The 25,527-nt window shown below is 35.6% G+C and overlaps 1 protein-coding gene and 1 long non-coding RNA gene across 4 annotated transcripts; both read left to right on the top strand.

The window, feature by feature from the left end:
* The first annotated feature begins 1,131 nt into the window (after positions 1–1,131).
* LOC121784699 (transcription factor GTE4-like) lies at positions 1,132–5,492 on the top strand. Of its 3 annotated transcripts, none has more exons than XM_042182903.1 (5): positions 1,132–3,811; positions 3,904–3,946; positions 4,056–4,163; positions 4,254–4,333; positions 5,124–5,492. In XM_042182903.1, the coding sequence occupies exons 1-4, from the start codon at positions 1,604–1,606 to the stop codon at positions 4,313–4,315; spliced, it is 2,421 nt and encodes an 806-aa protein (XP_042038837.1). In that variant the 5' UTR covers positions 1,132–1,603; the 3' UTR covers positions 4,316–4,333; positions 5,124–5,492. The 3 variants fall into 3 exon arrangements, with proteins under 3 accessions (XP_042038837.1, XP_042038838.1, XP_042038840.1); XM_042182904.1 differs by having other exon boundaries at positions 5,133–5,492; XM_042182906.1 differs by having other exon boundaries at positions 4,083–4,163.
* A 13,691-nt stretch (positions 5,493–19,183) lies between these two features.
* On the top strand, positions 19,184–21,454 carry LOC121783468. Its single transcript, XR_006046579.1, has 3 exons — positions 19,184–19,460; positions 19,793–19,870; positions 21,182–21,454. It is a non-coding gene; the product is annotated as an uncharacterized LOC121783468 (long non-coding RNA).
* Positions 21,455–25,527: the final 4,073 nt, after the last annotated feature.

Genomic DNA, 25,527 nt, shown 5'->3' on the forward strand with positions numbered 1-25,527 from the left:
AAAATCCAATTAAATCTTAACATATCTTGCAAATCTTTCCTTAGCCTATTTAAATTAGGATATAAATTATTTCCTTGTGGAAATAATCATAATTTTTTACCCCTCCCCATATTTTAAAGGGATTAATATTTTGTACATATTTTATGGGATTCTTTCTCTCCAAATAAATTTGATTTGAACCATATCTCTAATTAATTAGTAAAAAGAAATCCCACAACCCCTTTCATCTCAAAAGTACATGCCTAATTCTTAATTCCTATTCTCCTTCAACAATTTTTAATTGTTTTTTTTTTGTGGAGGAATAAATCCTTGATTATAAATAAAAAAAGTAACCCTAATCTCTCCCACAATTCACACGCCTCCTCCATCCCCCCACACATTTTTCTTCCCTCTCTTCACCCTCTCCAAAATTCATTCCAATCCTTGTTCTTGCATCCATTGGAGTTTGATTGTCAAGAGTTCCCGACGAATCGCATCAATCCTTGCTTCTACCGTTTGGTTTTCGATTCAAGAAGGTATAATTGAGTCTTTTCCTCATCTTCTCCATTGAAACCTTGTTCTTGATTCCTTCATGCATATAATGGTGTACTTTTTAAAATGTATATTTAACTTTTTGAGAAGGTAAATATATGATATACCTCTTTCATTTATCTTTTTTTGTTGGAGATGCTCTAATGGTGTACCAAGAGGCCCCCTAAACAAATACTCCTACTTCTGCAATTAAATGTCTCATTTTACCTTTTTCGTCCGTCCACCAATAAATGTCTCAATTTATTTTACTATATTTGGTAATAAACTCCCATTCTACTAACTCATTTACTTAAATTTTATTATAAAATTAATATATAAAAGTAGGACTCACATTCTATTAATTTCTTATATCCACTTTTAGTTACAAAATTAAATAATTTCTTAAAATCCGAGCCGGTCGAATATGGAATATTTATTCATGGAGGAAGGGTAGTAATTCACTAACCATCGCCAATAAAAGCGCGTCGTGTTGACGAGCAAAGGAAAGTTATCTCTGATGAGCAAAGCACGCGCCGTCACTCGCGTATGACGTGGCATCCTATCAGTAGCTGTGGCGGCATGCGCGCGTGATAAAAAAGCAGCGTGTGGTTCGATGGCAACCACTCGCAGAGCGTTTTAGAGAGAGAAAGCAAAAATAAGGAAAGATTACTGGAGAGAGAAAGCGAGTGGGAGTTCGGATCGAAGAACAGAAAGCACGAGAGAGAGTTCCCTCCTTCTTCGTCTCTCCCAAACCCTAATTTCCCTAATTTATGTTTTCGCTTGTCTTATCAATTTTTCTTTCCACACTCATTTCTGCTTAATTCTATCCATTTTCGAATCTTTCTTCATCCTTTTGGGGGTATTGTTTATTGTTCTGAAATTCGGATCTGTGTGAAATTCCGTGGTTTTAATTTAATTTTGCAACTGTCTTCATTTCTGTTCGTTATTCCTTATACTTTGGGTCTGGGCGTTTGTTCTGCGACTCTAGGGTTCTTTAAACCCTAGATCTTTTTTTCGATTTTGCTTATTCTAGGGTTCTTGAGTCTCGATTTGGGAGAAAGGGTATTTTATTAAGGAATTGGGGATTACATGTATGGCTTCAGGGACTTTAGGGGATTTCAATGATGATTTGAATTGGAGAGGGAAGTGTCGATGGACAGAGAACAGTAAAGTTTATACGCGGAAGAGCCACAAGAAAGCCCTTACCCCCTCAACAAATCAGGCTTTAACAAGCGCTCAAGTTACCGCTGCCGATGCTGAGGAGCAGGCCACAGTCCCTTGTTCGACAGCCACACCCAATGGGACTGCAGATTTTTGTGCTTCTGAGGTAGTTGTAAGGTCGGAGGATGTAGATTCTTGCCAAAATCAATCCGAGCAAGAACAGAGTCGATCATTGGACAAAAAGACAGATTCTTCAGGCCAGGTACTGCTGCTAGAAGAGAATGAAAGTCAACACGTAGCGGAGAATGGTTGTCAAACTGGTGATAGGCTTAAAGAAGGTCGACGTACTCAAAGTCCAGAGCTTGCGGATCAAGATAAAACCCCTTCAGCTGATGGTGAGAAGGAGTTAGTGCCATCACTGTTAAGAGAAAATGATCATCCTAATTTTCATGTTCCGCAAGCCAATGGCCTCACTAAGGTCAATGGAGCTGTGGAATCACCTGAAGTGGCCAAAGAGCAGCAACTCGTTGGGAATGAGGCACGGGATGATGAAGAAATGAGGCCTGCTTCACCTCAAGCTTCTGAAGGTAATGTTCAGGGTAATCTCAATGGAGTTGTGGTGCCACTGGTGGTATCTAATGTAGATGATAGGATTATATTTAATTTATGTAAAGCGACACCAAAGAATGAGATAAAGGTTCTTAGGAAGAATCTAGAGCACGAGCTTGATCAGGTTAGGAGGCTAGTTAAACAGTTTGAATCCAAAGAGAACCAGCTTGCTTTACATAATAACCAGACCAGCAACAGTAACCTTAGTAATAAAGGTAATTATGTCGAAGCTGAAGGTGCAAATGCTGGTGACTATGTTCAGTCTCAAGCCCTGCATGCCCGAAGTAATGTGGTTGACCGAAGGTTGTTGTTGAGGGTGAACACAGAGATGGGTGCAATGGGGCACAAAGAAACGAGACCTATCGGATTAGCAAGGGTCAATTCAGATATGGGTGCTGCACGGAATCTAGAACCTCGGGTGTATAGTAGGCAATTCAGTGTGGCAGTAATAGATAATAGGTCCAATGAGTTTATTGAGAAGGAGAAACGTACCCCGAAGGCGAATCAGTATTACAGAAATTCGGAGTTTCTTTTGGGAAAAGATAGACTGCCTTCTGAAAGTAATAAGAGATTGAAAACAAATAATGGGAGGAAACACAGCGGAGAACAAGAACATGCCATGGGATTTGGCTTTGGGTTTGATAAGAACAGGAATCAGGTTTTGAAGAACTGTAGCAGCCTACTTCAGCGGTTGATGAAGCACAAGTTTAGTTGGGTTTTCAATGAGCCCGTGAATGCCAAGCAACTTGGATTGGTTGATTACCATGATGTCATTAAGCATCCTATGGACTTGGGTACCATTAAGACTAGATTGTCACAGAATTTTTACAAGTCTCCAAGGGAGTTTGCTGACGATGTACGACTAGTTTTTCGCAATGCCATGACTTACAATCCGAAGGGGCAGGACGTTCACCTTATGGCAGAACAGTTGTCACAGATTTTTGAGGAGAGGTGGGCCATTATAGACTCTCAGTACAATTCTTATTGGAAATATCCAGAATATCAGGAGGGGGGATTACCCACACCCTCTTCTAGAAAGGGTGTGCCATATTCTCATTTTGGCCCTGCTTCAGTTCCAGTCTCTGCGCCTGCTGCTTCAGTTCCGTTGTATGACTCTGTTGCTCCGGGAAGAACTTCTGAGAGGCCTGAGCCAGTGACATCATTCATGGCTGTTGATCGAAAAATTCATCGACCTCATGTTGGCAGGACTCCTGTTCCCAAAAAACCTAAAGCAAAAGATCCTAATAAAAGGGACATGACTTATGAGGAGAAGCAAAGACTCAGCACCAACCTACAGGGCTTGCCTCATGAGAAGCTTGATGCTATTATTCAGATCATTAACAAGAGAAATACTGCTCTTTCTCAAAATGATGATGAGATTGAGGTTGAGATTGATAGTGTCGATGCAGAGACTCTCTGGGAGCTGGACAGATTTGTGACTAATTACAAAAAGAGTTTGAGCAAAAATAAAAGGAAAGCAGAACTCGCTCTTCAAGCAAGAACCATGGGGAATCAGAATGCCTCGTTGGTGGTAAGAGGACGGGCTTTCTTTTCTTGATTGCATAACAATGTGAATGAATTCTTCTGCCTGATCCTAATCATGTGTGTTGAACCAAATTGCAGAACTCAACTCCAGCATTGGCAATCCAGAAGGAAAGTAGAACAGGTATTATGAACTTTTTCATTCAGGAATTCGAGGTTTTCTTTATGGACTCTTGGAGGCTTAAATCTGACATTTGTTTTCCCTTACTTTCCCCCCCTTTTTCTTTCCAAAGCTTTAAAAAACTGTGTCACTCTTGTAGATGATGACAAAGAGGGTCAAAACAGGAGTAGGACCAGCAGTTCTAGCAGTTCTAGCAGTGATTCTGGGTCGAGTTCAAGTGGTACATTTTTACTTTCTAATCCTTACTGTTCTAGGTTGATTTCGTCAGTCTGTTGTATATGATTTTCACTGTTTGTGCGATCATTTGCAGATTCTGATAGTGACAGTTCCTCTGGGGATGGATCCGATGCTGAGCATTTGCCTAAGACATGAAGAATCTTTCTGACTGAGGTATAAAAAGATTTCTGCTTGGTACTAGGTTTGTTGGTTAGTTATTTTCATATTTTGCTTTTTTTGTTATCATTTTCCCACAAGCTGTCACTGATCATCATTTAAAAATAATTAAATCCTCCTTGATTGAGCTTTGAATTTAAGGTCCACTTAGATCTGACTCACAATGTGATATCTAACTAATCATTATGAGGAGTATATAACTAACGATTATGAGAAATGTTTTATCATACTGAAAGTGGTAGTCTGTAAACTGTGTTCTGGTGTACGTGATTTCAAAACTGATGTGAAAGTTTTCGAGTTCTGAAATTTTGCTATAAACTGTATTGTGAAGCTTGTTAAGACAAATCTGTTCCCCTAAATCTATGACTTGTGTCTGAGGGTATATTTGTTTTATTGGTTGCATAGATATCTTCTTTCATGTAGGTGTGAACCTGATTATCCCCTAAGGAACTATACTCGGTCCCGTCAGTATTTGATTATTTTTGTTGAGACAGTAAGCTTGAGAAATTTGAATCCTTTGATTGAATGTGTCAAAACTGACAATTTTTTGTCTGTATGGATATGAAACCTCAGCTATGGATTTTTGTTGTTTAATGTAGTGAGGAAATATGTTTCTAGGTGCTCTTGTGGCCAGGGAAATGTCAATTTTGTTTCATGGATTGTGCTGTTAGAGTTTGTGGGCTGATCCTGATTGTGTTTTTCCCATATCTTAGTATTTTACATGAGCATTTGTCCTTTTTGATCAAATGTTGGGTTTGTGCTATGCTGAGTTTGACTTGATTTTCAGAATTTGCAGGTGATGCTTGTTGGAGTAGGGGTAAAATTCTTGTGATTGGGTTCTGCTGATGGCAGCCCGGGATCTATGTTGAAAATACGTAATGGAAGACTGTATTATTAAATGATGATATCAACCGATTTTCGATGGTAAGGAACTTGTGATAGGATTTTAGTTGATAATTTGACTAGTAACAAAGGGGCTCAGAGCCAAGATTGAATAGGAGATTTAGTAAGCTGTATTATGGTGTTTTTGCAAATTGTATTACAATAGCTGTATATAGCTTTCAGGCTTAGGAGTGCTGTTAATTTTGTTTTTAGGCCAATGGTTTGGATTTCAAGCTGGTTAATAACTTTCGCTAGTCCAGTTATCCGTGAATAAGCAATCTTCCAATTTACATTTTTGCTGCATTTCAAAATACCATTTCCAAGTCATAATTTGTGAGACGAGAGATAAAAGAGAAGAATCAGAAATAGAAAAAACAAAGGGAGGAGAGGATTGTGCAGATAATTTTTTTATTGCGAAAATAGTATTTCTTTTGTCCTATAAAAGATGGTACACTTTGAAAATGACATAGGATTTTAGAAGGTTTTTTTTTATGTTAAGTGCAGAGCGAAAATATTATATTTATATTAATATGTAAGGAACTTTTATTAAAAAAGAAAATGTGATATCTTTTGTGAGAAATTTTAATATTAGTATAATCTTCATTAGATGGATTTTATTGTTTTACTAGTTGAGTAATCAATTTCAGTTTTGAAGGGGTTGGCAGCAGAAGCATGAATAAATCAGAGAAAACGATTTATTTAGCTGATTATTTAGATAAAATCTATTCGCGCAATTATCACATGTATCATGCTCATAACTTGAATTAAAACATACTTTTAGATTAATTTAAACCTAAAACATGCTTTTCTACGGAGTAGAAATATACCTTCTTGATTTTCCAAAGGATCGTAGATGGCTCGCTACTTCTCCACGTGAAGATCTCTGATACTCGACCACAAATATTCTGACTGGTTTCCGAACTGTATTCCAATATTAGTGTGGGCTGATCTTATCAGGATACTGTGACTTAAATAAAGAAGACAGAAAAATCTCACGAAGGATAACTGATAAAATTCGATGAGTCAGATATCTAATGGCAGGTTTGTCGATTGTAATTAGCCGAATCTTATTAGATGTTAAAAATGTGTCATTTAATTCCTTAAAAGGCTTTATATAGATGAGAATGATTATCATCGAATTCAATATGAGACCAGAGTTAGAAATTTTAATATTAGTATAATCTTCATTAGATGGATTTTAGTGTTTTACTAGTTGAGTAATCAATTTCAGTTTTGGGTATGGTTAATAAAAGTAGATGGGAACAAGGTATGTATGGAAAGGTGGGTAAGGTGAGGTGAGTTTTATTTGACTTCAACTTAATCATCATCAAAATTGAGGTGGTGTGAGTGCCATAATGATTTGGTGTGCTTTACTAATAATTTCTTGATAAATAGAATAAAAAATGATCCACATGCCATGCCAATTAGATAGTACTCTACAAAATTTAGCAAGTTGACAACACAAAATGGAAACATCCACTTAATCATTTTATCATTTTATGGAAAGTATCATGTTATTAAATATGGAAATTACCCTAGGAATTTGCGCTAATATATAATTGTAATATTTTTATGTGCATTACAATTAACATTCATTCACATATCAATACAGAGACGATAATAAAAAGAGAATGACAATTATAATGTAGTATTATGCTAACAGAATAAATTATAGTACTGATTTTTATTTGTACTTCCTGTGTCCCTAAAAAGATGACCCCTTCCTTGGGTGACACGAGATTTTATGCACATTTATTTTGTGTATTAAGTGGAGATAGTAAAGTAAGAGAGAGAATAAAAGTAGAAATAAATATGTTTTCATTTTTGGTTATCGGTCATCTAGGTTGGGACAAACTAAAAAGGAAAGTGAGTCATCTTCAATGGGATGGAGGGAGTATAAAATTTCGTATGTATAAAATAATAAAATAATCCCCCAGTCCCAATAAATATGCAACATTTGGTTTCCGGCACGAGATTTTATGCACTGTTGTTTTGTGAGTTAATGAAAAGAGAGTAAAATGAGGGAGAAGAAAAAGTAGAGATAGTGTTATTTCCATTTTAGGAAACGTTTCATTTTTATTGGGACAACCCAAAAAGGAAAACGTTTCATTTCTAATGGGACAGAAGGAGTATAAAATAAGAAAAAAGGTCTTACTGTATAATATTATTATATTATGATTTCAATATCATATATAAATATCATGATACTTTTTACAAAATGATTAAATGGTGGCAAGTGCTGGCAAGACAATAAGAGGTTAATTTCAATCCTGAACTTGAAGCTATAGGCTCCTGGAGTGCGACGAGGGTCTTGTTTGTATTGAACTTGTTTTTCAATGGCTGAATTATATTTGGGATACATTGTACATCTTTATTTATAGGATTCTAGAGATTACGATAATAAATGTACCTAGGAACTATACATTTGGAACTATAACATTGTTAATTTTATATTCCTTGAACTCTAATGTTTTTTTTATAACATTCTTGAGACTTTGCAGTATCTTCTAATAGAGGAGATTTCGGGTACAACATTTGACAGCATCGTTACTAGCAAGCTATAGCGAGACGGGGACAACACGATGAATCGCTGAGGAGATATGAGAAGGTGAAGAGTTCAAGTGACGAGGCAGAGCGAAGGAGCGCGGGTGTGAGCAGTAGTTGATGATGAGAGCTGAACCGGTGACAGAGAGAGTGCCATGACGATGCTGCGCGACCGGAGACAGCGTAGCAGCAGTCGAACAAGCGACGACATCTGCTTCAATTTGCTTATCCTCTTCCGACGTAGAGATGTGGATTGATCTTGCTATTAGTTTAGTATCTGATACTTTGTTTATAGCCATTCCACTTGTTCATCCTAGTTGTAGTTTAGTTTTGATAGCGTGGTGTTACCTGAGCTGTGGGGCTTCCATATTATTGCTTCTTGTTCTATTTTTGGATCCAAGTCACTTTTAGGCTTGAGTCATGTTTTGGAACTATGTATTTTTATTTTATTCAGGAGTTGGAGGTCTGCCTAAATCCCGTGCTCACACTAGGTGTTTTTGATTAGATCCCGCGCTCACACTAGGTGTTTTTGATTAAAAAGAAAGAAAAGACAAATGGGCTACAACAAATTTGAAAGAGAGAGAGACGTTGGTCACGTTGTAATTGGCAGAAAGTGAAGGATTCATCGAATGAGAAGGAATGGGTTGGGATCGCGATCAAGAATTAGAGTAGGCGAATTGGGAAAGAAAGGATTGCGATGGGGAATGTGAATGAACAAACTAGTAGTTGGATTCTTGAATTGTTGAGGTTGATGATTTATTTGTTTTTGGGTAGCTCCAATGTAATTTGACTTGGGTTGGAATTAAGTTGTTTGGATGGGCCATAAGGTAATTAATTTTCAGGCTGAAGTTGTCGGGTCGATAAAGTTGGATGGAGGGAACAAACGGCTGGCCAGCGTCGTCGCCCGCGGTGCCTGGGACGACCACGAAATATCGAAGGTAGATGAAGACGGTATCCAACAATCACGGAAAACTTTTAGAGTTTCATGAGAAAGATCGAAGGGTAAAACTTTAAGAAATGTTATAGAAAGTAGGTTGAAAAAGTTATTAGCATGTGGGTCCTACTTTTAAAATCTGAGTTGGAATGAGTTAGTGGAATGTGGGTTCACTATCAATAATGTTAAAAATGAAATGTGACAAATTTTTAGGGACGGCCCGAAAAAGGAAATAAGTGATAAATTTTCAGGGATGGAGGGAGGGTCGTACAAGATGCGTGCTTTGTTTTTGATTTAATTGTTTTCCTAAAGTCTGATTTTAGCATGTTATATTTCTTTTAAAAAGGTGATTTTTCTACATGCTATTCTAAAGCCGGAATGGAAAGTCGAGTTGAGGAAGTAAGGAAACGTGGTGGGCTTTTCTATCCCATTTATTAATGTGAGCTTTTTTTCAAAATATTTTGAAGTATTTTGCCAACTAATGAATGATGTATTTACTTTCCAAATGCATTATGTCTTGCTGTATTTTGTTTTGATGAGCTTCCTATCTGAGCGTATAATGGGAATAGAGTTCCTATTGATAGTTAATGAATTCGGGTCTGACTAGGGGTGTGCCTTACTCAGGCTAGCGCATACAGATATGGATCGTGTGCCATCTTTTGAGTTAGCCAGTTCAGTGATAGAGAATGTGGTCACATTCTCGTTTCACCATAAGGAGATTTAAATATGGATGGAGAAAGTGATAGATGATGACACTAATGAGGAAGTCAGTAAGAGGCAGAAAGGCAATGATGACTTAGGAGTTTGATGGATGTGTTGATGATACTCCCTTCGTCCCATAAAAATATGTGCGCTTTCCATTTTCATCTGTCCCACAAAGATATGTGCATTCCGTTTTTAGAAAATTATATCAATTTAAAAACGTAGGTCTCACTATCCACTAACACTACTTTAACTACCATTCTCCTCCCTCTCTTACTTTATCATACCATTCTCCTTCTCTCTCTTACTTGACCAATTTTGTCTTAATTTTCGTGCCATATCTATTGCTCATATTTTTTGGGACGGGAGGGAGTATTAATGATGAGGCTAATAAGAGTCAAAATGCAGTGGTGGCTCTTTAGTTTGTGATTCTATTTTTTCATGTCTTTTAATTTGAACTTATGACAATGTTTTTATATGGATTTTCCATTTATCATGACTATTTAATCAAATTTTTGTTGGACCAGCTTATTAGCGATTTATTAATCGAAATTGTATTTGTTGTTGCCTTATTATTCTAATTAAGTTTCTGTTTTATATTATTTTATATTTTTACTTTTTTATCAACTATTTTTGAAGGTGGTTTTATACATTTGTGGATATCAACAAATTAGGGACACACTTATAGATATCAGTTCACGTTGAGACAAACTTCTAAATATCAGCATAATAGGGACACTGTTGGGGTTTGCACAACGGAAATTGGAAATTAAATAAATTCACATATTAGAATCTATTTAGGTGATTTTGTGAATCGATTCAATTTCATGCTTCAACACATATAAACATACTATTGCGGAAATAATCACATAATTTAATATTAAAATATGATATTGAATCTTACAAGTTTGATTCTCCAAAGAATCGAAGTTGCTTGCTACTTCTCCACGTATAGATCTTGAATCTTTATTGCAAAACCAAAGACCTTCTAACCAATGACCCAATTCTAGATCTAACTTCCTTGTGGGAAGAATCTATTAGAAATTATAAGGATCTTGAAGGAGAAGACAAGAGAAACCAATTGCACACACTTGGCAAATTTTGAAAACTCCTATTAGTGAGGATATCGAAATATTGCTTATTTGGAGGCTAGGTTTAGGGTTTTGTGTAGTGTAATATGTCACACCTCCTTCATCCCTATTTATAGAATTTGTGATGGCTAGGTTAGGGATCTATGGGGCTTGGATTGAGCCTCTCCTATTGGACTTTCTTTACTAAGTAAATTATAACCCATAATTTTATATAAGGCCAATGAAATATTTCTTGTGCCACTATAGAAGAAATACTAATCGCCCATCCAATCCGTGGTTACAAGCAATCCGGGTTAACTTCTTTAATATATTATTTTCCGTATGACTTTCTATATCCATTAATTAATTTGTAGTCTACTATGGACTTTAAATTAATTAATATATTTTTATTTCCAAGAGTTTGTCTAGCACGATATGTATATTAAATAATATACTTTGCTTTACAATTATTCTAGGATTAAATCCAAACAGGCCGGGTTTCCGAACATTAGAACTTTTTTCTCGAACACCTCTTGGGGATATAGTCAAACCGCGAAAGCACACGATTTAATGTAATAATAAAACTGACACCGTACTAGTCATTAATTACTACTACCCAAGATATCAGGAATATAGGGTTGCAAAAAATCTGCACCTATGGATAAGTCAAAGCAACGTATGATTAGGAAAGTTGTCTTGTCGTCCATCTGCCATACCTCCCAATCCATGTAGGTTGCGATAGACAAAAGAATCCGAATTGACATGAGCATAGCTACTGGTGAGAAGGTCTCATCGTAATCGATACCTTTTCTCTGAGTATAACCCTTAGATACTAGTCTTGCTTTGAAGACTTTAACTCGTCCGTTAGGTCCTCGTTTACATTTGTAAATCCATTTGCTCTCAATGGCAGTACAACCTTCAGGTAGGATTAACAAATCATAAACCTCTTTGTCTATCATTGATTGTAGTTCAGAAACCATTCCTTCTTTCCATGAATGACTATCTGAATCTGCCATCGCATCTTTGGAGTTCCATGGGTGTGATACATTGTCGTCTGGGTCTAAGTTCGATGACTCACCCAAACCAATGTATCTTTCTGGTTCACGAGGAACCTTCCCATTACGACGAGGCTCTACAATTTGTGGAACAAAAGTTGATATCTCATGTATAGATTGTACCTGTTGTTGGGGTTTGGTACCCCTTGCACGGCGGAAGTCATGGATACACAAATAAATCAGATCTACATATCTATTTGACCGATTATGGGATTAATTGATTCACATGTTAAACAATCAATTGCATGCTAGAACACACATAAATTCATGCTTAAGGAAATTAAACCGTAATTCATGAATTCCTATGGTTTAGAATTACCAATCCGATTCTCCAAAGACTCGACTATTACTTGCGCCTTCTCCGCATGACGTTCTTCGTACTCAACCACGAATCTTTTAATCTGTATCCTGAACTTAGAATCTGACCTTTGGGTGGGAAAAACTTGTCAGAATCAAAAGGACTTGATTAGAGAAGAAGACATATTTCCAGCTATGGAGAGAACTGAAAAAAATGTTCACTCTCTGATGAGGGAACATAATTTTGTCATTAATTATTAATTAATCTTATTTCTAATCTCCTTTTATATAAAGTTATGATATGTCAGATTAGGGATCCATGGAGGTTGGACTTAGGCCAAACCTGTTGGACTTTTACTAATTAAATTGAGCCCAAATTTAATATAAGTCCAACAGAATATTATAATCAGCCACTACTGTAAAATAATATTGACTGCACGTCCAATCCTAAATTACGAGTAATTCGGGCTTTACCTCTTTAATTTATTATTTCCCGTGTTTAAGATATAAATATCTAATAATTAATTTAAGTATGCTATTTGACTTTAATTAATTAAAATCATTTTCCAAGAGTGGTCTAGTTCAAAATCTTTATTTATTATTCTGGAATAAATTCCAATCGGCCGGGTTTCTGAATAATAAAACCTTTTTCGAACACCTCTTGAGGATATTATCAAACTAGACTCACCCAGCACACGATTTATTGCAATAACAATACTAGCACCTCTAGACATTGATCACAACTACCCAAGATATGAGGATTCTTAGATTGCGAAAAATCTGCCCCATTTGATAAATCAAAGTAGTGCATAATCAATATCGTATACTCAATGTTATGTCAACAATGATTAAGAAATAACAATCACCGATTCGATAAAATACTTCTTCTCGCCTTGGGTTAGAAGTGGATTGTAGAGTTTATTGTATACAAACAATTCTATCCGTGCAACATGCTCGAAATATGCTTTTCAGTATAACAATCCTAACAATATCCCACTTATTCTCAAAATCATGCTTTCGAGTATACCCACTTCCAAAGCTCTCCCACTTATACTAAGCAGGTCTCGGACCATGATACATCGAACTACCAAACTTTGCACCTCATGTGTAAAACATGTTGCCATATAGGCATTTTGTGAAAAATCTGTCAGGTTGTTCTCTGATGATATCTTGGTAACTATAATGTCTCGATGCGTACTTAATCCTTAATTAATTTCATACTTCCTCTCTATGTGATTGCTTAGCTTCATCAGCTCGTGTTTCCCTCGAGTTAGACATATGACTAGAGTAATCATAACAAAATATAATACTCATACACATACTCGGAATTACGGTCAAAGCTATTAGGAAGTTACTGAGATGAATAACTACCTTAGCAATTTCTGATGAAAATACACTTGTAATTTTCATGATAGAGTCTTTGATTTGATCACACTCCTTCATGTCTCAGTATACAACTCCTAAAGTAAACACATAGTCAGAGGATTACTCGATCACCGATCAATTGTAAAATCGAGTCGATGTAACCTAAAGGACATAACAGGCAGGTCTGGTAAACTAGAGCATACCGTTTAGTCTTCTTCACAAGTACTATAATATATTCTTTACCCAATCCAATGTCCTTTGCCATGGTTAAAATGATATCAAGCTTCTATGCCAACGACAAAGATAATATCTAACTTAATACACATCATAGCATACATGAGACTTCCAATAACGGAGCTTGTCACATTCCTCTTGATTTCATTAAGTGTTGAAAAATATTTGACTAAAGACAAGATAATTCCATCTAGAAAAGTAAAACCTTTTCTTAGAAAACATAACATTCTTTTCTAGCAATCTAAAGACTTAGATTAGATGCTTAGAATGTAACTAGTTTATCTTAAATCTTTCATCCTTAAATTGGGTAGACAACCAATTTCCTACGCTAGATAACCCTCTTAGTTGTTTATCAACTTTTATAGATGTCATCATCGCAGAGTTCCAAGAATACCAAATATAGTGTACTTTCAACTTTCTTGTACTTGTAGCTATGTTAAGGGCACTTATCAAATTCAAGAGATTTGACAACGTGGAAGAAACGCATGTTTTATGATTAAGATGCTTCTCTAAGACCATAAATGATCTACATAAGCTTTCAAATCACGGGTTTCTTGCCCTTCATTACATAACCATTAAGATATTCCATGCAAATGATCTCCTCAAGAATTCTACTAAAGAGAACTTTCTTGACGATCATAATACATACAACCTAATTTGTGTAAGCTACAATAGACAATATGATACAGATCGACTTAGGCAGAATGGCAGGCGAGAATATGATTTTCTCTGGGTATAGCCCATTAGCCATTAATCTAGCCTTTTAAGATCCATGTTTACACTTGTAAATCTACTAGCTCCCACTGGCTGAAATTGTCGATGGGTAGTATCGCTAGTCTTGCAAACATTCTTGTCTATCTTAGATAATTATTCAAAATCTATCGTCTTTTCAAGAATGATTATCTGAATAAGGAAGTGCGTCCTTGTAGTTACAGGGATTAGGATTAGGTTCAAGGCGATCTAAAACTGAATCTAAAGACTCTATTAGACCCATGAATTTGCTATGTTCGCAAGGAACGCTCCCACTACGACATGACTCATACAATAATCTTAGGTACAAATGTTGATTTTCTTAGTGCATAAGCTTCTAATGGTATGACTTCTTGGTTAAGGTGGGAAATAGATATTCTCATTAATCTTGAGAGTTATCATGCTTGTTAGGCTTGTAGTTCATCACATAATCTTCATCCACGAATCTGGTATTCGTGTAACCAAACACCTATCTTGTCATGAAGATTATAGAACTAGTACCTTTTCTATCATTTGGATAGCCTTAAAACATACCTCAGTACACAACTCCAATTACTTGGATACCTTTTCCAAAACATGTGTTGGACTAGACCTTCCTCTAGTCCACAACTCGTGTGTTGTAGATGGTACTGATGTTAGTTTCTTTAAGGTATAACTATTTGTTTCCAACATATATCCCATCAATGATAAGGTGTCATTGAGTACAACTCTTCACATATCGAACTTGTCTTAGAGAGACTTCGATATCTTCTTATATGACTATTCCATTCTTTAGAAGAATGCTTGGAGTAGTCAACTAGGATTTAACTCCCACTACTGATCTTAACTCATTGCTTGTCTCCTATGGTTTAAACCAGTGAGACTTGCTAGTCTTTCTATATTACACCTCTGTAAGTATTCTGAATCCCTTGAACCACCAAAAAAATCTAACTTATAGTGCATCAATCGGACTTACTTGACTTTCAAGCTATTTAACAAGTTGTTTAAATCTCGATAGTCACTTGAGTTAGACAAAATCAGTTTGAACAACTACTGAGTACTTTCTTGCCCTTATGTTTAAGTGCTATAAATACTTTATCATTCATTTTTTAAGAAGTTGAACTATTGTGTTAAACTCAATCTTATTGCATTTATATTGTTTAGATACTATGATGTATAATTTATTTTTCTATGGTACTATGATAGATATTCGAATCACATTTCTTAATAATGCACACATTATAAAATGACATCGAACATCGCTTAATCATAAACAAGTTTAGAAACTGAAATTGAATTCTTTCTAAACTAAATTATACCAATAAAATGAAGTCTTACACACCAAAACAAGACAATAAAATGAGCATAAATAAATAGCTCCCACTGCAACAACTGCCAAACTGGATATAGATATCTCTATTAAAAGTTGCATTGTTATCAAAGCCATTGTCCTTCTATAGAAGAGGTCAATTCGACTTACAATGCATCTTCTCTTTACCTTTTCACCTAATTTTTCTTTCCTTTCTTACTTTCAGTAGACACTGATGACAATTAAGCTCTTCCATCTTTCCATTGCTAGTCTTCTGTTGAATTGAATTAAGACATAGGAAAGATGAAGCCTTAATGAATTCGTCAACTATCATGTTATCTTCCTCCAATAGTAATTAAGTGAATACAATGCTGAAGGTTATCAACTTTTCAGTAACAACCTTCATATAATCACTTCCTATTACATTTGGCGATGAACTGCGTGTAGAAAATATTTGAGTAACTGAATCAGAAGATTCCTCAAAATATTCTATCTCTTTTGGATGTTCTAAGAATTTGGACAACGTCCTCATTGGATATCAATTTATCATCGGTATAAACCAAGACTTGTCTTACTACTTTCAACAAAGTAGCTTGACCTTTTACGTCAAAGAACTTGTCGAGTACATGCATATAATGAATTATCAAACTTTCTTTATAGAATTTTGTCAAGGAAATGGAGGACATGAATCGGTGAGTACAAACTTTTAAGTTTTGGATTTCAACAATTTCTTGGTCACAATACCGACGAGTAGTCCAGAGACCACTAAGGTGTCATGGCCTCAAAATATTGCCTACGCTTTTACCATAAATATTTGCATCTATAAATTTCGTTTATGTTTTGATACTCCTTCTAGGGAAGGTCGTACGCCACTAACAAAATTCCAGTCTTACAATCTTTGGTTATTACCTGTTATTGATGTGTATTTTTGTTCGTTTATAGGCAGGTTGAATGTTTTAGAAAATTATGTTTAAGTCTTGTTGGCAAGTTATCAGCTTTTTAAATTAAAAAAAAGTGTTTTATGGGTTTTCTGCCGTCCTTTATTTAATAATATTTGTATTTTGAAATTTTGATAATCACAACTCAAAGTGAAATTGCTTATTCAGTTTTTAGCTAGTCGAGCAAGGGTGTTACATTTTTGAAAAAATAAATCGGGTGTTACAATTTTGGTATCAGAGCCAAGGTTTAGCCGGTTCTGCGACTAAATTAAGTTTGACGTATATAGGAAAAACTTGCCGCATAGGATTGTGAAGTATGTTCCCACTGGTGACTTAATGCAGCTGCAATCTGTACCCCCATTCATTCAACGAATGGTATCTAGTTGCGTGTGAGTGTATGTCTTGTGAAGTATTATTGGTATATACTTCTCTTGAGATTGTGTAAATTGACTTGTGATATATTTAACTCATTTTATTTCTAGGAGCAGGTATGTTCTTGTTGGAGTAGTTGTCTCACTCTAACATGCATTTTTTTTACTTGAATAATAGTGGAGAAGACTTGGCACAATTAATTTAGTAGATAGTGTTTGTTTCTTTTTGATACGATCCCACATCGGTTTCACACGAGAAAGTGTGGAATACCATATAAGAGGGAATCAACCCTTTACATTTGACCATGGTTTTGGGTTAAGTTACGGGTTCCTATCTTATATGCTTATCACTTTTTGTCCAGTTACGTATGTAAAAATATTAGTATATAAGTTACGTTTGTTCATTATTTGGTCGATTGCTCTGTACGTTACCTTGAGGGTGCTTGTTTTCCTCATCCAAAGATCTTGATGTTGATGATACATTAAACTCAAGGTGCTACTAGTTATAAGTAGATTGTGTTCGATTTATTAGCTTTGTCTTTTTGTTCCTTTGGAACTCATATAAGCTTTTCAAGTTCTGTTGTGCATATTTTCAAAAACTATTTTTTGATATCTGAGTCATTGGAAGCTCTCATATTGTTAAAAGCATGGCTACACATCTCACCATATTTATCTATTCGTGTACTCCTTAATTCTAGTACAGTCTTGCCAATGCAGATGATGCTAATCCAGTCTAATCCATGCTATTCTCTCCTTGTTTAGTATGAAATTTTTGTTCATCGAAGTAAGTATTCATGTCTATATGTAGGTACCTCTAATTGTCAATTTGTTCTAAGTGGTACATGTTTTTTTTTTCTCTGTTTTTCCCAAGGGCCATGATGCTCTATCTTCAACATATTTTGGATCATATGGAAACTTAATTATTGATTTCTATGGGTGAGATTTTTGGTTCTATCCTCATTGTAGTCTTAGTTTCTGTCCCTACAGCAGTACTTCTTTGCTGTGTAGCTAAAAAAAACAGTAACGTAATGAAAGACGGATGCAATCTTTTGTACATAAATTTGTTGCTGATATAATGATCACTTAACCGAAAGTAAAAGATTGATGCGCTGTCTTGGGCTGTTACCTATTGCATAAAGCAGTACGAAATATATGGCAAGCTATCCGATTCTATGTGGGTTAACACAGTACAGTATCAGAACACAATGGAATCTGGATAGAGGTCTGGTTTTTACTATATCGATTGTATCCCAAGTTTCCTCATGATTGGTGATTGTTGTTTCCATAACTATGCATTTTTGGCTGGATTTTGGATTTTATGCATGTACCTTGTGAGTCACCTGGTGAATCTTGGAGTTAAGGTATTTTTTTCAATTAGCCAATAGTGTTAATAAAATAGATTAGTTGCATGCATTAGGTGTGTTTAAGTTTGTAGCTTGTGATAACTGAATATAGTTGATATGGCAGGCATATTTGCTATGCTTTGGAACTATCTAGTCTATATATTTTGTTTCAGAATATGATTCTTTTGTTCTGTGAATAGGCTATGTGGGAAATATGGAGTAGACCATATTTGGGTTCAATTGGTCCCCTTGCATATAGGCTCATATGAAATTCTGTATCAGCTTCGGCTACCTTTGTCTATCTCATAGCACAATAAGGGACCTCTTTGTTGTTAAATAATATGCAAATCGATACTTTTATATGTGATTTTCGTGATTAGCTTTTCATGAATAAATTATCAGAGTTGCCAATGCATTGGCCTATTGTCCTCCTATTATCTTGTATTCTTATATCCTTAGAATTTGCTTTTGTGAATTCAAATATACTAATAGAAGAAACAAAAAGGCTCAAGTATTCTTAGGTTGGGGGAAAAGTGTAATGTTGTCACTTTTATCAATATTTTTTTTTGGTGGACTTAATATATAATTTTTTATTTATTATTATTATTATTATTATTATTATTTTTTGTACGAATGCGATATAAACATCACTTGCATAGCATGTGATGCAAAATTATAACCGCGTCTCTCTGTTTCAATTAAGAATTTCAAGGACGAAATTTCTTAAGGTGTGGAGAATTGTAATGCCCCAAAAGTGGGCTCGGACGAAAAGTAATACCGATTGGTAATTGTTGATTTTAGAATAGCTAAAGTTTAAGTTTTAAAGTTCATGAATTTAATTTATGGTTATGCATTATGGAGTAATTTATTTGTCAATGTGTGTTAATTGTTAATCAGTGAATAGTTAAAAACCTTGAGGTAAAGTTTTGAGATATCCATAATTATTTGTTTTTGATTTGGCTATCAATGTATTCTCATGTTGGGCTTTAGATTCAATAAAGAATTATATAGAAGTCCACCTTAAGCTTATATAGCCCAATGATGAATGAAAACAATCAATTTACATCCCTTTTTCTAATTTTCTCGGCTAACACAGACAGACAATACTCTCTCTCCCTCCCTCCCTCCCTCCCTCCCTCTACTTTTCATCTCTCTAGAAATCGGCAAGTCGCCGACCAACAGTCCGAAACTCAGCTGCCGCTCATCTCCACGGCGCCTGCTCTGCCTCGCCTCCGTCCTCTCCTTTTAGCTTTGCTTCGGCCTTCTCTCCTCCTTCATCCTCCGTTGAAGAAGAGTCCTAGAGCTTAGAGCTTCAAAGTCCACGCTTAAGCTTAAACCTAGTGAAATTATGGTACCAATTCTAATTTATCTCGCCTCTATCACACTTTGGAGTTGAATTTTTGAGTTAAATAGAAGAAATCCAAACTTAGGTTGAATTTCTGAAAAGGGGTGAACCCTATGTCCTTAATTCTTGATTTTTTGTGAATTATTACTTAATCTGGATAAATCTCTATGCTTCTTGGAATAATTGAACATGTTTTGAATTAGGAGTTAAATTGAAATCAACACTTTCTTGAATTATGTAAAGTAACCGAAAGTTGAGCTAATGGGTTACTACAATTTTGATTTACTTGATTCACTTTGCTTTAGATATATGAGCATCTCTTGTTGTCAATTTTTCAGCCGTTACGGGATGCAATCTTTATGGTAACCAACTTAAGTGCAGCGCGCCTAAGAGAATAATAATGTGTCGCATATAAGGTAGTGTCTTTCTCACCACATCGTTTAATATAATGCTCTTAATCAGGATGATTATTGTTGCTCGTACAGTTATATAATAAAATAAAGTAAATCGACTTGTACTCTGCATATAGAAGAACCGTGTGTTGATATTTTCATCTTTACTACTTGTGTGAGGTACTAGTTCGATGATTTCGATTATTTAAGTTGTTTCATCGTTGTTGGTTGATGGAGTGGTTTCGACTTGTGACAAAGTGCCGATATGAGCAATATAATGATATTCACAAGGTCGGTGTTTGATAATTCATCAAGTGTTACAGTTGCTATTGATTTGCATTTTGGTGATCTATGTAAATCTTGTGGTTTTGAATGTTATGGTGCTATGGTGAGTACCAAATCATGTGCGTTTAATAATTCAAGTAAGCCTAACATTTTGTGTAATCCTTGGATTAGTGTGATCTTATCCCTTTAGTTTTAGAAATTTCCGAACATAGAACATGTTAATAAAAAGGGATGCTTGGACGTGAGATATCAAACTTCTTCTATGGACGATCTAGCCTCCATTCTGTTATTATCTTATGGAGGGTCTAGCTTCCATTTTGTTCATGTCTTACATAGATTATCTAGCCTCCATTCTGTTATTATTATATGGACGGTCTAGCTTCCATTATGTACATATTCATGGAAAATATCCAGCCTCCATTCCGAAATATCTTATGGAGGGTCTTGCATCTTGGAAAATAAATATATTTCAATGGTTGATCTAGCCTCCATCTCGACTCATACGGATGGCCTAGCTTCCATCTTTGAATAATCTGTTATGAATTTCTAAAACTCTCAAAGTGGGAGTTTAAGTCTCATTAAATGTTTGACTATATATTTCTGGAAATGTTTATTGTGTTTGAAGCCTAATAGCTACTGGTCAATGTTACATGTTTATGAGAATGTGTAAGAAAGTAGTGATATTATGTGAAAATATTACTTTTGTGTGGGGACTTTATGATCTTATAAGAACCTTGGAGTTTTCCTTTTGCAATTATGGGTTTCCATCTTATATTAATGAAGAAATGCTAAATGAGAGCTATTTGAATACTAAGTGAGTTAATTGAAGCTCGATATGTGATCATGTAAAGTTCTACTTGTTACACAGGTGTGGATACACATACACATGAAATTAAATGACGTGTTAAATTTTCTTTTTGTTGAATCAGATTAATCTTAATCATCATTGCAGGTCATTTATATATCTTTTATTTGAGAAGTCTACTTTAATATGTGATTAAACTACTGAGCTTTTAAAGCTCACCACTTTTCGTATTGTTTGTTTTGTAGGTAAAAACTCTCTTATTCTAAGCAGCTGCATCCCCATCAAGTCACCAGTCTTACAATCTTTGGTTATTACCTGTTATTGATGTGTATTTTTGTTCGTTTATAGGTAGGTTGAATGTTTTAGAAAATTATGTTTAAGTCTTGTTGGCAAGTTATCAGCTTTTTAAATTAAAAAAAAGTGTTTTATGGGTTTTCTGCCATCCTTTCTTTAATAATATTTGTATTTTGAAATTTTAATAATCACAACTCAAAGTGAAATTGCTTATTCAGTTTTTAGCTAGTCGAGCAAGGGTGTTACATTTTTGAAAAAATAAATCGGGTGTTACACAAAAGATAATTACAATACTGGATTAACAATTATCTAAATCTTCTAAGATATATTCTCGATAGATATATAAATCAATCAATATCTATAAGATACAGATAAACTTAATTATCTAAATATTCTAGGATATTTTCTAAATAGAATTAATTAATTCTATAAATATTCACAAGATAAAGATAAACATGGATTTTAATTATCCAAATCTACTAAGATATATTCTAGATAGATATAAATCTATCAATATCTACAAGATATGAATAAACTTAATTATTAGTTATTTTAGTTAGTCTAAGATTCAACAAAATTGAATAAAATCTATCTAAATCAATATGACATAAATAAATTTAATTATTCATCCAAATTTATCTAGTATTTCTTTAGATATAATTAAATATATCTAAATCCATAAAATAAGGATAAAATCCAAATTTAATTAATTATTTATCTAGTCTATCTAGAATTCATTTACATAGAATTAATCTATATAAATCCATAAGATAAAAGAAAATAAATCAATTATCATTATCCAAATTTATCTAGGATTTATCGGCATAGAACTTAATCTATCCAATTCCATAAAATAAGGATAAATTCCAACTAAATCATAATTTAATTAAAATTAAATTTTTAGACAATCCGTTTAAAGATATACTCAAATCTTATTCCAAATAAATCTTGAATCTATCCAAAATTAGTTCGTATGGTTTAGGAAACCCTAACTAATTTAGGAAAAGCTTCTTCCTCAAGCAATGTTAGGCGATGGCGCACGAGTCTGGGTGCCGATATCGGGCTCCCACTCGAACCACCGCCGCTGGTGATCGGACCTAACCGATGCAGCAGCTCAGACTAGCCAACTCGTGTAGCTTAGCCAAGCTGTTGGCTCGGCCAGCCTGCTGCACTGCTGCTTGCAATCGTCCAGCCTGCCGTGTTCGCTGCTGTCCGTACTGTCTCCACCCACCTGGAACTGCTCTGCAGTGGCCGACGCTGCTGCGTTATCACCTCCTTCCCGGACTGCCACTGCAGCTGCTGCTCGTTGAAGTGCCTATTGGTTTGGAATGATACTGGAATTACAAGAGATAAACAATACCGGGCGTAATACAACCTAACAAGGAAGAACTAAAACTGAAAATTACAATAAAATCGAAACTGTAAACTGGAAATAAAACTTAGCCGAGTCGAGGAGGCCTCTTTCCGCAAGACGAGATACGCCCCGGTAGTGCTCTCGGTTTGGCGTGTCGTCCCCAAAGATAAAACGACTACGTCTCTGGTGAAGCAGCACCGCAATCAACAGTGCCCCGGCGAACTGGATGGAGGAGAGGGTAGAGCTTTCGACAGAAAAACAATGCAGAAGAGGGAGATAGCTTATGATTCTATATGCTTTGTGAATGTTGTATTCTATATTCCTAATGCAAGGAATGACTAGCCTATTTATAGGCTTGGTCCACTGCGGGGGTCAACTCAGCCTTGATGGCTGTCATTATGGCTCATCATGGCGGACCTGTAACCGCCGGCCGTTACGAGTTTGAAAACTGGAGTGGTCGACGTTGAATCTAGACGCTGTACAAGCCCTAGTTCAACCGTCACATGTGGACTTCGTGACGTGATCAAGACACTGATCAAGCCATCACTCAAGGCGCAGCAGGCCGAGTTGATCAGGCTGCTGATCAAGGCGCAGCATGTCGAGTTGATCAGGCTGCTGCCCAAAACTGGGGTGGTCCAAAATATTAAGTCTGGGTCCAGGGACAAGCCCAAGGGCCAAGCCCAAAGACCACCCAAAGACCAATTGCCAAGATCCAAGGGCGCAGGAGCGGGCACGGCTCAGCTCGGCGCGCGTGTGTGCGCGTGTGGGCTCTTTCACCCATCTTAGTCCACGATAATTACTAAGTGTAGTAAGTCACTTAATAAATACACATTTAAAGATGTGTCTCATCCCCATGTGGATAATTAACACTAGTTAATTACTGCCTACACTTTCAACTCATAGGTTTATCAAAGCTACAATGTGACCAACTTTTATCCACTATTTCTCACTCACCGGGAATCGGATTTGAGAAAGTGAATATACTATGGTCATCTACGCGGAACGTAGATGACCACTTTATCATTTAATTTCCAAAAATTAAATGTCTCGTCACATTTATTATTGGTCAAACTTCATTGACCGGACATCTTAAAATCAAGATTCCAACAGTGCCACCAACGCTGCTATCATTGGTCGTGCTCCCATATCGCGATCGATATTACATTGTAATTCAATTAACCACAATCACGTACAAATATTAAGAATTGAGAATTAAATCACGTCCATGTAATTCATTGTGATTTCATGTAATCATTACTATTTAAGAATGTAACAATCACATACAAAAACGATGCAGATACATGTTTTAGGGAAAAAGTCAATCAAACTTAATTCTATGTAATGATTACCAACAAAACAAATTTGTTAATCAAAACATTAATTCAAGTATGTATTGATTAAACGGAGAGAATTGATTCTCCCAAACAGCACAATTCTTCTCCCGACGCCATCTTCGTTGTAACTTGTACTTTGTGTTTGAACATTCAATAAAACACAAACCAAACAAAAAAAACCTCATTTGTTCAAGTATGACATTAATCCACATAATCAGAACCAAAAATTGGTTCTGATACCAATTGTTGGGGTTTGGTGCCCCTTGCACAACGGAAGTCATGCATACACAAATAAATCAGATCTACATATCTATTTGACCAATTATGGGATTAATTGATTCACATATTAAACAATCAATTGCATGCTAGAACACACATAAATTCATGCTTAAGGAAATTAAACCCTAATTCATGAATTCCTACGGTTCAGAATTGCCGATCTGATTCTCCGAAGAATCGACGATTGCTTGCGCCTTTTCCATGTGATGTTCTTTGTATTCAACCACGAATCTTCTAATTTGTATCCCGAACTGAGAATATGACCTTGAGTGGGCAAAGCTTGTCAGAATAAAAAGGACTTGATTAGAGAAGAAGACAGATTTTCAGTTATGGAGAGAACTGAAAAACACGTTCACTCTCTGATGAGGGGAACGAAATTTTGTGATCAATTATTAATTAATCTTGTTTATAATCTCCTTTTATATAGAGTTATTATGGGCCAGATTAGGGAACCATGAATGTTGGACATAGGCCCAACCTGTTGGACTTTTATTAATTAAATTGAGCCCCAATTTATTACAAGTCCAACAGAATATTATAATCAGCCACTACAGTAAACTAATATTGACTGGAATAAATTCTGGAATAAATTTCAGCCAGCCAGGTTTCTGAATAATAAAACCTTTTTCGAACACCTCTTGAGGATATTATCAAACTGGACTCACCCAACACACGATTCATTGCAATGACAATGTTAGCACCTCTAGACATTGATCACCACTACCCAAGATATCAGGATTCTTGGATTGCGAAAAATCTGTACCATTTGGTAAAACAAAGTAATGCATAATCAATATCGTATGCTCAATGTTATGTCAACAATGATTAAAAAATAACAATCACCGAGACCTCGTCTTTCAGTAAATAGCAAGAAACACTTATCTCAACTGTTAAATCCTTCAGTGCTATACCACACTAGTGTCATTTATTTCCTAAGGTAAGGATATATGCCGACTGACACTGCAACCTTTCACGATAGGTAGCCAAAGCCTAACTAGGTTGTGAAGTTCTATTTCTCTTCTACAAAGGACCGACTGCGTCACCTTCTGTTAATGCCGTTCACGACGAGTCTACTATGCAGAAGGTTGCAATGTCAGTCCGCATATTTCTAAGCCTAGATAGGCCTAGACTACCTATCGTGAAAGGTTGCAATGTCAGTCCGCATATTTCTAAGCCTTACTGAAATAAGAAGACATTGGTGTGGTATATCACTGAATTGGATGTAACAGCAAGGCGAATCTTTATATTATCTACTGAAAGATGAGGTCTTGATAATTAATTTCTTAATCAATGTACTTTACCATTGAGCATACATTATTAATTACGCACT

The sequence above is a fragment of the Salvia splendens genome, chromosome 21 (assembly GCF_004379255.2).
Source record: "Salvia splendens isolate huo1 chromosome 21, SspV2, whole genome shotgun sequence".
Classification (NCBI taxonomy): Eukaryota; Viridiplantae; Streptophyta; class Magnoliopsida; order Lamiales; family Lamiaceae; genus Salvia; species Salvia splendens.

What these genes read in the sequence shown, in the direction of transcription:
- LOC121784699 (XM_042182903.1), top strand. Translation starts at nt 1,604, where the DNA reads ATGGCTTCAGGGACTTTAGGGGATTTCAATGATGATTTGAATTGGAGA. An exon ending in ATCAGAATGCCTCGTTGGTG is followed by an intron (nt 3,812 to 3,903) that starts GTAAGAGGACGG and finishes ACCAAATTGCAG; the next exon opens with AACTCAACTCCAGCATTGGC. An exon ending in CCAGAAGGAAAGTAGAACAG is followed by an intron (nt 3,947 to 4,055) that starts GTATTATGAACT and finishes TTCTTTCCAAAG; the next exon opens with CTTTAAAAAACTGTGTCACT.